Source organism: Ammospiza caudacuta, chromosome 2 (genome assembly GCF_027887145.1).
Source record: "Ammospiza caudacuta isolate bAmmCau1 chromosome 2, bAmmCau1.pri, whole genome shotgun sequence".
Taxonomy (NCBI): Eukaryota; Metazoa; Chordata; class Aves; order Passeriformes; family Passerellidae; genus Ammospiza; species Ammospiza caudacuta.
Genome location: NC_080594.1, coordinates 82476827 through 82490743, shown reverse-complemented (window position 1 = coordinate 82490743; position 13917 = coordinate 82476827). Strand labels below are relative to the sequence as shown.

At 41.5% G+C, this 13917-nt stretch overlaps 1 protein-coding gene across 2 annotated transcripts in view; it reads left to right on the top strand.

Moving 5' to 3' along the window:
- NALCN (sodium leak channel, non-selective) overlaps positions 1 to 3847 on the top strand; it is a 222683-nt gene extending 218836 nt beyond the window's left edge. For both annotated transcript variants that reach the window (XM_058824922.1, XM_058824921.1), the window contains 2 exons: positions 292 to 409; positions 1672 to 3847. In XM_058824922.1, coding sequence (XP_058680905.1) covers positions 292 to 409; positions 1672 to 1865 — 312 coding nt within the window. In that variant the 3' untranslated portion in view covers positions 1866 to 3847. The remainder of the gene's footprint in view (positions 1 to 291; positions 410 to 1671) is intronic.
- The last annotated feature ends 10070 nt before the right edge of the window (positions 3848 to 13917 follow it).

Below are 13917 nucleotides of genomic sequence, written 5' to 3'. Positions count from 1 at the left end.
TAGGAAATATAGAAGGTACAACATAAGGGCTTTCCACAATGGTTGTAGTAGGCTGAGAATAATTTCATACCCTTCAACAGGACAAATGCCTTTGGGAGCCCACATGACCTTTCTGCTTTTGTGTGTTAGTAATAGTTTTCTGAGGTATTAAAGAGCAGAAAGCATGCTGCCCTAACCAATGACAATATGTTTTGTTTGTATTCATTGATAAAGCTTGAAACAGAATAGAAGGGTATCCCTTCTAGGGTTACCTAGGGGAGCTATAACTGAGATTCCTTTTTCTCTGTCCAGACAAGTAGCCAGCAGCAGCTCCTCAGCCCGACACTTTCTGACAGAGGTGGCTATAGACAAGATGCTGGAGATGCTGGGAAACCTCAGCGGAAATTTGGACAGTGGCGCTTGCCATCAGGTAAGTGAAAAAGGTTTATCAGTAAAGTCCCCACATGCAAAATTGCTGTTGTGCAATAACAAGGCCAAGAAAGGCTTCATGATTCACAATTCTCCCTCCTGGCCGCTGCTTGCACCCACATCAGGGCCTTCCTGTCCTCGTGCCTGTTGGAATAAAGCAGTTTCTTCCTTTCTTCACAATTCAGAAAGTTTGGAGGATGGGTTCAAGCATTGCCCTGTGAAGTGGTTACATTTTTTACTTTTTCATACATTGGCTCAGGACCTTTTACATCGGTCAGTCCTATTCTGAATCAGAGTGCTGCCCTCAAAGGCTGCCACTGTTCAGACCCTGATCATATCTAAGTGGAAGCAGGAGGGACAGTAATGCTGTTCTGTGGACTACCATTGACCCTATTTTTGTTGCCAGTGTACTTGTCCAAGAAACAGGATAGTTTAATAGAAAGCTTTCAATCCATGACTTCATTTAAATATCAATGAGCAGCAAAGATCAACATTTTGTTGGAAAAGAGAGAAAGAGTGAGAGGAAACATGCTAAGGAGGAGTCATACTCCTGTAGTCAACTGCACAGGTTTTACAAGTGAGAAATCTTAAAAAAATGAATAGCTAAGGATTTCCTTTCTTAGCACTGATCTGGTCTGTGTCAGTTTTGAACATTTCTCAGTGGATAGTCCTAAAAAAGAGGGTCATTTCCAAGCCCAATATTATAAGTAGTCAGCCTCCAGTCCAGCAAAGACAGGTATTTAAGATCATGAATAGCATAATTAAGATCAGTTGTGGGGCTTATATACCTAGACATGTGCCATACCAGCAACCTGTACCTGTTTCAACCCCTAGGCCATTGTAAAGTATCACTTTCTAGATGTAGCTGCCAATCCTAAAAGCACCTCCCCACCCCCCCTTCTTCACATTTACTACTTTCACTGTTTTGCCAGCAGCTTAGCTCATGTAAGTTCTGCCTAAATCATTTAGGTTGCAATTAGCTGGATAAGAAGAGATCTTTTGCATCAGTTATCCCAGCAGAAGGAAATGAGGCACTGCTCAGTTAAACTGCTCTGCCAGCAGATTAGTGGGAGCAGTGTGAACATCTGGAGCTGGGAAAACAAACAAACAAACAAATTAGAACAAAGTCCTACCCTCTCTGAACTAAATCAGTTTAAAGGTTCCCTAGTCTAGCTAGATATCTATACCTGAATTCTAAGCAAAAATGTTCAAGAAGCAGATCTCTAATACAGAACTTTCTGAACTTTCTGTTTAATTTCCTAGCCCCCAAGCCAATAAGCCATTCAGTGTCTTCAGTCAACCTCCGTTTTGGTGGACGTTCAACTATGAAATCTGTTGCATGCAAAATTAATCCTATGTCTGATGCTGCTTCCTGTGGATCAGAAGTCAAGAAATGGTGGACAAGACAATTAACTGTGGAGAGTGATGAGAGTGGAGAGGACCTTCTTGATATCTGAGAAGCATTTAAGTAATTTCAGTCACAATCTAATTTTCTATGCTGAATTAAAGATGCTGTGATGTATGAATTCTTTAAAATCAATGTCATAAATTTTCTCTTACGCTTATCCTCCTGCCATATGAAGTGTAGCCCACACTTCTGTGTTAGAATTGACTTCTGTAGGTACTAACTGTACTCTAAGAAACTTGTATACTATGGCAGTACTAACAAAGCCAGAAAGACTATAATGCCTTTAGCAGACAGAGCATTGAAAGGTGTCATGTGTTCTGTAAAATCATAGTGAAAATTTAATATACACACCTCTGCGCTTTCCTTCAACCTTTACCATACTTTAAAGTGGCAACACTTTACAATACAGGGGTAATGTATTTCTTCTCGCTTTGTTTTCCTTACTTAGTAACATTTCTTTAGAAAAATTTTATTATTCACAAATGACCTGAAGAGGTCAGCACTGACTTCATGTTCAAGGGAAGTATTTTTACTAAGTACAGATACTGAATTACAATTCTAAGCTTTCACTGGACCTTTTTTTAAAATATGCAAGATACAGGATTACTTATTTTAAAAATAGAAGGTGAAGAATTGGCTTTTAAAATGTAAATATCTTTGAGGTTTGGTTAATTATTCAAAGAGCTTGATTTTCATAGAGAAAATGGGGTGGGGGGAAGGAAAAAAATACATTAAAAACTGTGCATTTAGGCATCCAGCAGAAGATTTTCACATGTAAAACATGTGTTTATGCTTCATTTTCAGCATACACTGGCTACATATATGTGTGGTGTCATTATTCTTCTTTTAATTGGGTCCCATTTTTCTTGTGTACTCCTAAGGATTTCTTCTTGTCTGTGATAAAAATTAGCATGTTGGCGATTCTAATTACAAAGTAATATTGTATGTCTTTAAAAATACATTCAGTTTTGACTGCATAGGTAGAATTTTACTTACCCATGTTACTGCTCATGCTGCAGGCCTGCAAAGGTGAGGCATGGCACTGTGCTGTGGCTGAGTACCTTTGTCCCTTTCATCCCAGCACATCATGTTTGGCATGTTGGCCTTCAGTTGTTTCACAGGCACCAGTAGCGCTACATTATTGCCAGTGAAAAGCAGCTCTCCTTTCATAAAAGCTTTTCCAGTGAAAGGCCAATGCTGTACAGATATGGACGCAGAGAAGGAGAGCCGCAAAACACAACCACGTTCGCTAGTTCCCAAATCTAAGGCTGTCAAAAAATGTGGGGTAAAATTGTGCCCTTCCCTCAGGGAAGAACTAAGAAGTTGCAGATTTTGTTGCTTGGCCCCTGACTAGGTTTTTAGCAGAGCTGGGACCTTTCTGTCACCATTGTTTCCTATGGAAATGATAGTTTGCTCTAACATGGCCTGATGTGAGATCTTGTAAGAGGCTCACAGTTTATCTACATCACCACTTCAAAAATATATCCTTTCAAAAACAGACAAAAGCCAGTATTTTGAAATTTTTTCTGGCCAAGATATTAATCTAAAATGGTCAGAATATAACAGTGAAAACACACAGATGCCTTCACCAAAAATGCAAAATTAGTTTTGACTATGAAATACAGCTTTCTTGGCATCTGTCAGTGTTTTTTCCCATTGTATGGTTGAACATTGTTTAGATTTTTTTTCTAGAATAATGGTATTGAACTTATCTGTATTTTGTGGGGGGTTTATGTGTTTTGAGGTATATTTAAGTTTAAATCTAGTCAACTGTAACTCTGTGGTAAAAGAATATGTGCATTCTCTTGTTTAATAGATCATGAACCATCAACAAAACTTCATATGCAAATCCATTACTTTGTTCTGTTTTGTGCTTGTTTAAGTTGAGTTTTTGTATATATAACAGGAAGACAAATATTGGATTTATAAAAGAGAGTATCTCTGACAGTTCAATAATACATTGAACTGCAGATCATTCTTGCTGCAAGCCTTCTTTTTAAAAAATCTGGCAAACATTTTTTCCTTGCCTTACAGTACACTGTCAATAAAAGTGAGTTGCTTTAAGCAATATTCCTCCCTCTGGTTTTCATTGTAACTGCATTGGCTGTATGTGGCTCATCCATGATAATGCTGCATAGTAACAATCTCTGTGGTTTGTACAGGATTATGTAGAGGTGCTTTCAAACTCTTGCAATTGAGGGGCTTTGGTTTTTTCACTCCACCAACTGACCTCATCAGTACTACCACAAGGGGTCTCAGTCAAAAGATAGCACTAAATAGGACTGTTCATTATGTATTTTTATTTAACCCACTTTTTCTTTGCTTCAGAGCCTGGATATGTGTGTGTATGTGTGTGTGAGGGTGCATGCACCATTTTACTTTTGCAAACAGAGGAAGTGGAATGAAGTTATGAAGGTATTAAAATAATATATACACAGTCACACAAGCAATCAGTTAAAGGTAAAAACCTCCCTTGCACAGCAATGCCAACATAACTAAAGAGGGTCATACTCTGCAGCAGAGAAACCAATGCACATTTGTACATGAAGGTGAAAAGCAGAGAAGAGAGCTGAAGAATGACTGGAGTTCAAAGAGATTGCACCAACAATGGAGAGACACAAAAAGGAAACAGTGTGTCAGGAAGTCAGAGAGTCCAGACAGCCTTAGAGAAAAGCCTTAGGAATAGATCCTAAGCAAAGGTAAACAAAAAATTGCTCAGGGAATATTACTACCTGCAGAGTCACCCTATACAAATGAAAAAGGATGTTGTTTAGACTTCTTTTCATCCAATAAGAAAGATCTGTTTCATAGGAAGCAAGTTATAAAAGTGTTCATGGCTTTGTAGGACAAAAAGAGTAGTGCATATTGTCAGTGCTCAAATAAAAACCTGCTTGTGGGAAGTCTGAGAACACGCAGCAAAGATGTATGTCAATATCATTCCAAAGTCAGGTCAGATTTCAGACAATCACTTTTTTAATGAAGGAACTAATAACCTGAAACCATCTGCTTTTGGAAGACATCCAACTGAATTAAGAACTGAAAACATAAAGTATGCATTTACAACCTGAAAATACCATCTTTGTTTTAACTAATGTGGAGCAATCAGGCTTAAACATCTTCAAAATAACATTACATTCAGAATTGTCTGCATTCAGAGACCAGTATCACAGCTTCTGAGAAGCCAAAGAAGATTAAATGCCAAGAGCAAGTGAATAAATTTGTGAGAATAATCTATTTTGTTCTCTTCTTTTATTCACAACATGCCCATGCAGATTAGAGTCCCATGAATAACTGAAGTAGAAGAGTTTGCACTGTTGTAAGAGTGCATTTGGAGGACCAGCAAGCAACTTCCCATCCAAAGTGCCCATTCCTTCTGCAATACTTCCACATCTGAAAACAAACACTGGCCTGAGTTGTCAATCAAAATTTCCAATAGGATTATCTCAGTCTCCCTGAATCTGGCTTTCAGAGGCTGAATTCATTCCTGCTATTGAAAGCAATTTAGTCACACCATAGATGAGCTTGCCACAATGCATAGGCTGGTGCTGGGAAGTTGGCTGCCCTGGTTTGTTCAATTGCTCTGAAACACAAAGGCAGCCTCACTAGAATTCAATTAACCTTCCTCTTCATCCCAAGGGCGCTGGTGTCAGACCCCATTAGCAGCTGTTGCCCATTGTTCTCAATGAAGACCCTCTAAGCATGAAGTTATTAACCCATCAGTGAGCTAAGTGTATGGGCAGTGGCACTTTATCCCCCTTCCACAGGTTCCTGTCTCAGATGCTTATTCCAGTACCCTTACTGGTTTCATACTTTTACCTGACTTGCATATCTGCCCTTGGGAATTTGGGTGAATTACCTGAGCACCTACAAAAGTGTGTTTCATACATAGGTGTCCTACTGGAAACACAAGAAATGACTTTAGTACTTGTAGAGAAGGGAGAAGAAACCCCCAAACATTATCCATCAACCTGAGGAGCTGTTGGCATCAGCCTTTTCTTCTTTCTGAATTCGGGCATCAACCAAAAGTGGCACAAGCCTCCAGTGTCTCAGTGGGAGTTACTTTATTTTGCTGAGGTTGGAAACCAACTGATTTATACCAGCAGATATCAGTGTGTCTTACAGACGGGCAGTCAGATTCTGACTGGGTCCTCCACATGTTGGAAGTCACTCCGGTGGGATTGCTGTTGGTAAGTACATCTTCCCCCAAAGGTGGAAGAGAGTTGGTTGGTGAGTTCGTTGGCAGAGAAGCTGGGTGCTACATCCTCTCTTATGCCTCGTTTTCTGGTTTTATGTTTTGCTGTCCAATTTCATGTAGGGTGAACAGTGTCTATGCATATTCTCCATTCTCAGCATGTCCTCCCAAGAAATGAGGAATTCAACAGTTATGATTTCACTGTAATGTATACAATGCCAGTTTATAAGAGTAGTAAGTATTTCTTTTTGCTCTCAGCACCTATTCTATAGAACTACACGTTCTACAGATCAAGTCATTTCTCCTCTCAGATTTTCTAAATACATACTGCCTGGGGAATCAGATCACTGCACATTTAAAAAGAGGGAGAAATAAAAGAGAAAAAAAAAGAAAGAAAAAAGAAAAATAAAAAAAAAAAAAAAAAAAAAGGAAAAAGGGAAAGAAAAAAGGAAAAAAGAAAAGACAAAGTAGTTACCTGCTCATTGGGTTTTAGGTGGGGGCGGGGGGGGGGGGGTCCCTTTTTTTATTTTAGCAGTTATTTAAAAATAAATAAATCTCTGCTTCTATGTAAAGATAAGCTTCTTGGTTGTTCTGACCAATCAAAGAAAACAAAGTTTTCCTGTTTTTCTTAATGTCTCTGTTTTTCAAATGCACCTGCTTTGAAATGAAGAATTTTCAATTTTTGTATCTACTTTTAGTTTTTAAATCTCATTGAAACCTATTTCCTCTATTTGACTAAAAATTAATACTTTTGTTATGAAAAACTAATGTTCCCCATACATTTTTATCATGCATAAAAAGTCACCCAATTTCTTTTTTTAAGTCGCCCAGGAAAAGGTTCATCTGGCTGAAAAACTGGTCATGACCCAGTAATGTGAGCTTCCATCCCAGACAGCAAAACATATCTTGGGCTGCACCAAATGCAGTGTGACCAGCAGGCAGAGGGAGGGGATTCTCCCTCTCCACTCTGCTCTGTTGAGATCCCACCTGGTGTGCTGTGTCCAGCTCTGAGGTTCCTGATGCAAACAAGATCTCTTAGATATTCCTGACACAAACATGGATCTCTTAGAGCAGATCCAGAGAAGGCCACAAAGATGATCAGAGGGCTGGAGCACTTCTCCTATGAAGACAGCTGGGGCTGTTCAGCCTGAGAAAGAGAAGGCTCAGGGGAGACTTTATAGCATCTTCCAGTACCTAAAGGAGAATGGTAAGTAAGGCAGAGAGACATTTTATCAAGGCCTGTAGTGACAAGACAAGGGTTAAATGGCCTTAAACTGAAAGTGGGTAGATTTAAATTGGATATTAGCAAGAAGTTATTGACTTTGAGGGTGCTGAGGAACTGGAACAGGTTGCCCCAAGAAGTTGTGGATTCTCCATCTCTGGGCATCTTCAAGGCCAGGTTGGATCAGGCTTTCAGCAACTTGGTCTAGTGGAAAGTGTCTCTGCCTATAATAAGGGGCTTGAACTAGATCATGTTTTAAGATCCTTCCAAGTCAAATCACTCATCCCAATTCCTTCTCAACTGCCTTCCAAGTCCTCCAGTGTGACCAGACACTTGGTGGTGAGTTTTAAAGTGCTTGTAGGCACTGCTGGCCCTGGCCACCCAGCTGTAGGAGACAACCGGTTCCTTATCAAAGCTGGTAGATGCAGCTGGGCCTCTGTCCTCCATGACAAAACTCTGCTTTTTCACTGTACCCACAGTGGGGAGGAGTTAAAGCTCTAAAAATGTCATCAGTGGATGAGAAGACGCAGGTCCCCTCAGGCTGCTCTGCAAGGGCAGGGTCACCTCTGTCCCCATGGTGCTTGGGCAGCCAAGACCAGCCAACAGACACAGAAAGGCTTGCCTAAGCTTTCTTGCCAACACTTTCGCATCAGTGATACTAGGTCTATAATTTATCCCCTCCTATGCTGCAGACAATCCTGAGGGTGTGATCCTGTAACCAGTTTGGTTGCTGCGATTGAGAAGATGTCAAATGCAGTTGTTCGGCTCCAGCTCTTCCACCAGAAAGTACAATGCTCTGAACTTGACCAGTTTACTCTTCCCCCCAGTTGCTTCTTCTGAGCTCTGTCAAATGCCCCAGATTTAAAAATCCAGGTATTAAAACCTCCATCTTAATTACATCAGCAACAGAAAGGATATTTATCTGATGCTGGCCTACAGATGTATTTCAGCTTCATATGCATTCATCAATTCAGTGTGGATCTGTAAGGGATTATCTACGTGAGGAAGTTGCACTAGCTTAAATTTAACCTGTTATTGCAAATTGATTTCTCTAAATCACTTTAAATACCTGTGGAAATGCTTATTTCAGTTTAAAGATTTTTTTATATTGATCAGTGTTTAAACCCAAATAACCTTGCTTTTATTGTAATGGTAAGAGTGTTCCCACAGGTTTGCACGTCAGCCCTCTAAATACTTGCATCTTTAATTATGTGGTGCTAAGTCCTTTGAGTAGAGGAGGCCCTTCTTATGGTCTCTGGTAGCAGCTGAGATGATAACGGGAAGCTGTCTCAGGAGCAACTGCCTCCCTGCTGCCTGAGCATCCATGGAACCCAGTGCCAGGGCAGCCCTGGCTCTGCCATGTCACACTCCAACCGATTTCCACAAGATATTGTTGGGCATTTTGGGACAATTTACACCAAGAACCACCCATGAGGAGTCATTTCAGATGAGTCTATGTTGGCTATGACTCCCTCCACCTCATGCAGTCCTTGGATGGGGTGTGAGCAGCTTTTTAACCCCCAATATTTCCACAAGCCTTCCTGCCACGGCACAGCACATGCAGGCCACCCCCAGTTTCACACTATGGCTGCTGAGACACATTCCTTGCCTTATCCCAGGTGACTGAGCTGAACAAAGCACATGTCTATACACCAACAGTCAACTTAGGCTCCGATTGCTTTGGCCAAACCCTTTCTATTTTCAACTAAATCAATGCTTTTCATCAGGAGAAGGTTTTTGTACAATCTTTAAGACCTGTTTTCTGAGCTAATTCAACTACAGTATTTTAATATACTATCAGTCATCCCCAGTTATAATCAAACATTATATTCCCCTGGAGATGGACAGTCAGAGTTGCCAAAAAGGGACCATTTCAACAACTTCTAATAGCTGAGCCTTCTACCAAGGTATCACAGAACTATGACAAATGTAAACTCTTTTTTAACACTAGAGGGCTGGTGTTACTTTACACTGGTCTCTGCACACATTCACACAAGGTAAAGTAGCTTGATCCTCATTGTGGTAGTGGTTTAATATTGGTTTAATTATTTTGGTTTGTAGAATGTTTAGATGCTGCAGTGACATGATATTTCTACCGTCATTATACAGCAAGGGACCTTCCATTAACCTTATAGTACTTCTAAAAAAACTGCTTGATTTTGTTTGTGGAGGCATGACTTTTTTTGGAAACCAATGACATTTGAATTCCCACTTGTATATGATTTGCACAGAAGTTGTAATAGAAGATTGAGTTAGCAACAGCATTCCATTTTCTGTATCTCCAGTGACTATGATATTTGCATGTCAGATGGAATGCAGTTGAAATTTGCATATCAGTTCTCAGGGAAATTCAGGAGTGAGGCCATTTTCAAAATCCAGATACTAAAGCTGAAGAAATGGATGCCAAAAGCCTTATGCCACAAGATAAATACATGTTTCACTTTCTGGACACAGAAATTCTGCTCAATAATTTGAAGAGTGATGCCTGCTTTTGTTTCTGGATTTTCTTTGCCTGGCTGCAAGTATTCACATATGTTCACTTACAACTATGGTTAGATGAGAAATACTATAACAGATTATATTTGTTGATGGACAGTTAATCATTTTGAGAAATATTTGAAAGTACAGCTTGCTTTCTGTGCTTCATCAAGAAAAGAGCGAGTGCTTGGGGTAATTTTTCTGTAACAATTTTTACATTAAGAGGAAGAGAGGGGGAAGAAAAGCACAGAATGGTGCACAATGTCCACTAAAACAGCATGAAGTTTCCCTGCACCTGCAGTCAGCCCATGGTGTTCCTCCTAATGGACAGATGCAATGGACTTTGGACTAATGTGCTTCATTTCCTCTTCAGATGCCCACATGTGCAGCTCCCAGCTGTGTGCAGTGACTTGTCCAGTTGTGGTTCACCCACATTCAGTTACACATTCACATTTTCACTTCTAATTACATTCTGGGCTTCCTCCTCAAGGGTTCAGCTAACATGAACCACAAGACTTCCTGCAATATCAAAACATTTCCCAGATAAACTCTCAACAAGGGATTGGTCAGGTCGAACCGTGCATGAATTTAATTTGAAAACTCCAGTGTACATCTGCATCTGGAAATTGCTGCAAGTGCCCTGCAAGGTGGTGCCCAGGAAGCAGCCCACAACCTGTGAGCACACAAGGCACTGCTACCTTCCAGTGAGGGCAGGTTTGCTCTTGTGATTGTCTTTCACATTTGGCATCACAGTTAAACACTGCCTGCATTGCTCAGCTTTTACGTGCTGGGGAAGAGAGAGAGAGAGAGAGCTTTTTCTTTCCTGCATGTAGTGGAATACCTACCAGCAGGAAATGTACTCTGGAGCCCAAATCAGTGTAAAATACTTCTATTGTTTCTTTCCATTTCCAACATTTAGTTGGGAAGGAAGAGCTGAGGGTCAGCCCATGTGGAGCAATTGCTGGAAATTTCTGTGATCATTCTGTTGATAAATGCAAGAAGGCTGCAGCAAAGTTTGAGTTGTGCAGTGGTAAGAAGATTGAGGAAGCAAAGGCACAGACGAAAGATGAAGGAGAGAAAGGTCATAGAATCGCAGAATGGTTTGGGTTGAAAGGAACATTGAAGATCATCTAGTTCAATGCCACCAGACATGGCAGGGACACCTTCCACTAGATGAGGTTGCTCAAAGCCCCATCACACCTGGTCTTTAACACATCCAGGGATGATGTGTCCACAGTGTTGCTGGACAACCTGTTCCCGAGCATCACTTTCCTCAGCCCACAAAGAAGAAGATGAGGAGGGTTTGGATGGTTTTATTCCTGAGTGTGTCTACTTAAGAAAGCCCTGCAATGGCTGCAAATCCTAAAGCTGTGCAATGGACAGCAGCAAAGGTAGGATGCATAAAATAATTTTTCAGGAGATCTTTACAGAGCTTTCCTGCAGATTTTAGCTTTCTCTCCATCTTTTGAAGTGAATAGGCAGGGCCTTGCGGGAGCCTGCTGTTGCTCTGTCATTACTCACTGGTATTTAGCTGGCGTGGGGCTGGTCCTTGAGGCACCAGCAATGTCACAGTAGCAGGGGTGCAGCTGTGAAAGGGGAACCCAACTCAAGGGTCATTGTGGTAGCCCCTGGGCTTTGGGGTCATTTGCGGAGGACATGGGACCATACTGGGACCAGAGTCACACGTGGTAGTAGGGGTGAGTTCACACATCAGCAGTGCAAGGCTTGCTAATCAGGCACAGCCATTGCCTCAGATGTGTCTCTGGTAACTTCTGTTTAAAATCATAGGGAACCGCTCAGGAAGACAAGCCGTGCCACTGTTTATCACTGTGCTGTCCCCAAAGCTGAGGTGTGGAAATAAGAGGGAAACATATGTTCTCCAGGCAGGAGAAAAGCAACCTGCAAAACTGTATCATCTCTGTGCCAAGTCAGCCCTATAATTGGCACAAAGATTATCTTCACTAACACCTGCAAGTGAGTGCATAGTGCACTGCAAAATTAATTGTCAGAGGGAGAATTAATTCCTTAGAGCACAAAGGGAAAACATTTCCTCTTGTAGATGATGGTGTATCAGGTATTTCAGGCTGCTTGAAAGCTAAGGGCATTACTGGAACCAAGAACCAGAACTGTGACACCCCGCTTTATTTCAGGTGTGAATCTGTTCAATAGAAGTGCCTCAAACAAAGGAATCTGGCTGAAGCTGCACAAGCTTGTCAGCATGGAGAATTAGTCAAGATTAGTCAGGTGAGAAGGAGTGATACACAAGAACCACTGAAAATGAGTCTGGGATACTTTGAGATAGTGGAAAAGATGAGGTTGGTCTCTCTTGAAGCTTTTCTGTTACAGAGCAATGGGTGAAAGATGTAGAAAGTAAAAGCAGCAATTCTCTAATTGAAGGTGCTTTCTGCTGTCTCAAACATGTGTCATACATGTTTCCTCCCTTGTTTTTCACAGCAGGGTGAAACAAGAACCATAGACTTATAGAATCATGGAGTGGTTTGGTTTGGAAGGGACATGGGCAGGAACACCTTTCATTAGGCCAGGTTGCTCAAAGGCCATCCAACAATGAACCATCCAGGGATGGGGCATCCACAACTGCTCTGGGTAACCTGCTCCAGTGCCACATCACTGAATTCCTTCCAGATATCTAATTTAAACCTACTCTCTTTCAGTTTAAGGCCATCACCTTCATTCAGTCACTTAACACCTTCACAAAGAGGGCTGTTCTGTTCCTGGAAAGCTGTATCAGTAATTCACAGGAAAGCCTACACAAGTTTTACCTCTTTTCCCAAAACATACAAAATTGCACCTTACCAGCAGTATAAGTTTCCAGGAAGGCTCTTGGAAAGGCTTGTGTTTCACATTTCTTCCTTTTTTTCTTTTTTTCTTCAGCTGCTATCTCACCCCAAGGAGCAGCATTGTGTAGCAGAGCTCCTGTGCCCAGGGTGTGTTGCAGGCTGGGTTCCAGCGCACACAGGCCCCACTGCCCCAGGAGTGGATGAGTGGCAGCTCCACCTTCTGCAGGAGCTCTGCCCCAGGGACTGCACCTTGGAGCCCTTTTCAGGAGGCATCTGGACTCTGCCCAGCTCCAGCTGGTGCCGAATTACTCAGGACCTAATTACAACAACCTGGTGACAGCCCAGTGAGAGGAGTTCCTCATTAAACGTGATGGTCTGGATGCCACGGCTGGCACAGCAAACTCTTAAATGGTTGTTGCTGGGAACAGCTAGTGCATACCAGGGGAAAGATCACTATAAATGTGCTATTTCTTACATTCCTTCTCCAAGCATCTGTCATTGCTCTCTGCCAAAGACAGGGTATTGGATCTTTAGATTGGCTCAGTGAAGCTAATCTTCTGGTTTTATTGTTACGTCTGTAGCAGCAATGACAAGAAAAACTTTAAATACTTGAGTGGGAAAAAATGCTTCAGTAGTATTTGTGCCTTTTTTGGTCTTCTGAAGTAGTAAGCAATACACAGGAGATGCAACAGTTTTGATAAGAACCATCCTACTGGCAATATTTGCTTTCAACTTCCATGATATTATAGTAGTATTTCATAGAATTATAATTAATATATATTGAAATGCCACATAAAGTAGAAGACAAGCCTTTTCTGGTACAGTTTGTTGTACTACCAGGGTACAACAATAGTCCTCGTGTCGTGTGGCACATTGTAGAAAAGCTTTTTCCCTTTTTACTGAGATGAGACAGAATAAAGAATAGGTCTAGCTAGCAGAAATCTGTCTGATCTACGAGTGAAACAAAAGGCCTAAAAAGACTGCACAGCGCCCAGGGACATTCGACAAGGTCTACTCGGGGACTGGAAGTGTGTTTTTTTGTCCCTTTCTTCACCTTGCTTTGCAGGTTTGTAAGCCAGCTGCCATGAAGGTGCTTGAGTGATTTGGGCTACCAATGGTTCATCATTTGCCAAACAGAGGTGCAGTAACAAGTTTCTCCTTGCATTTATTTGTGCTATAAGGGTCTCAAACGTTTCTTGTCCGCTCCATAAAACACCTCTGGCCAAGCTACCACCCACACAAATGGATCCTTGCTTATCTTTCCCAAATACCTTCATACCTGACATGCCCTATGACTTTAGTGTGCTCACCTGAGGCAACCTGCCATTGATTGCATCCTCTTGGGCATGACACCTCCCTGAAGCAGCAAACTGTGTGATCTCAGTGAAAATATGGCTGTGGCTTCTCTGGC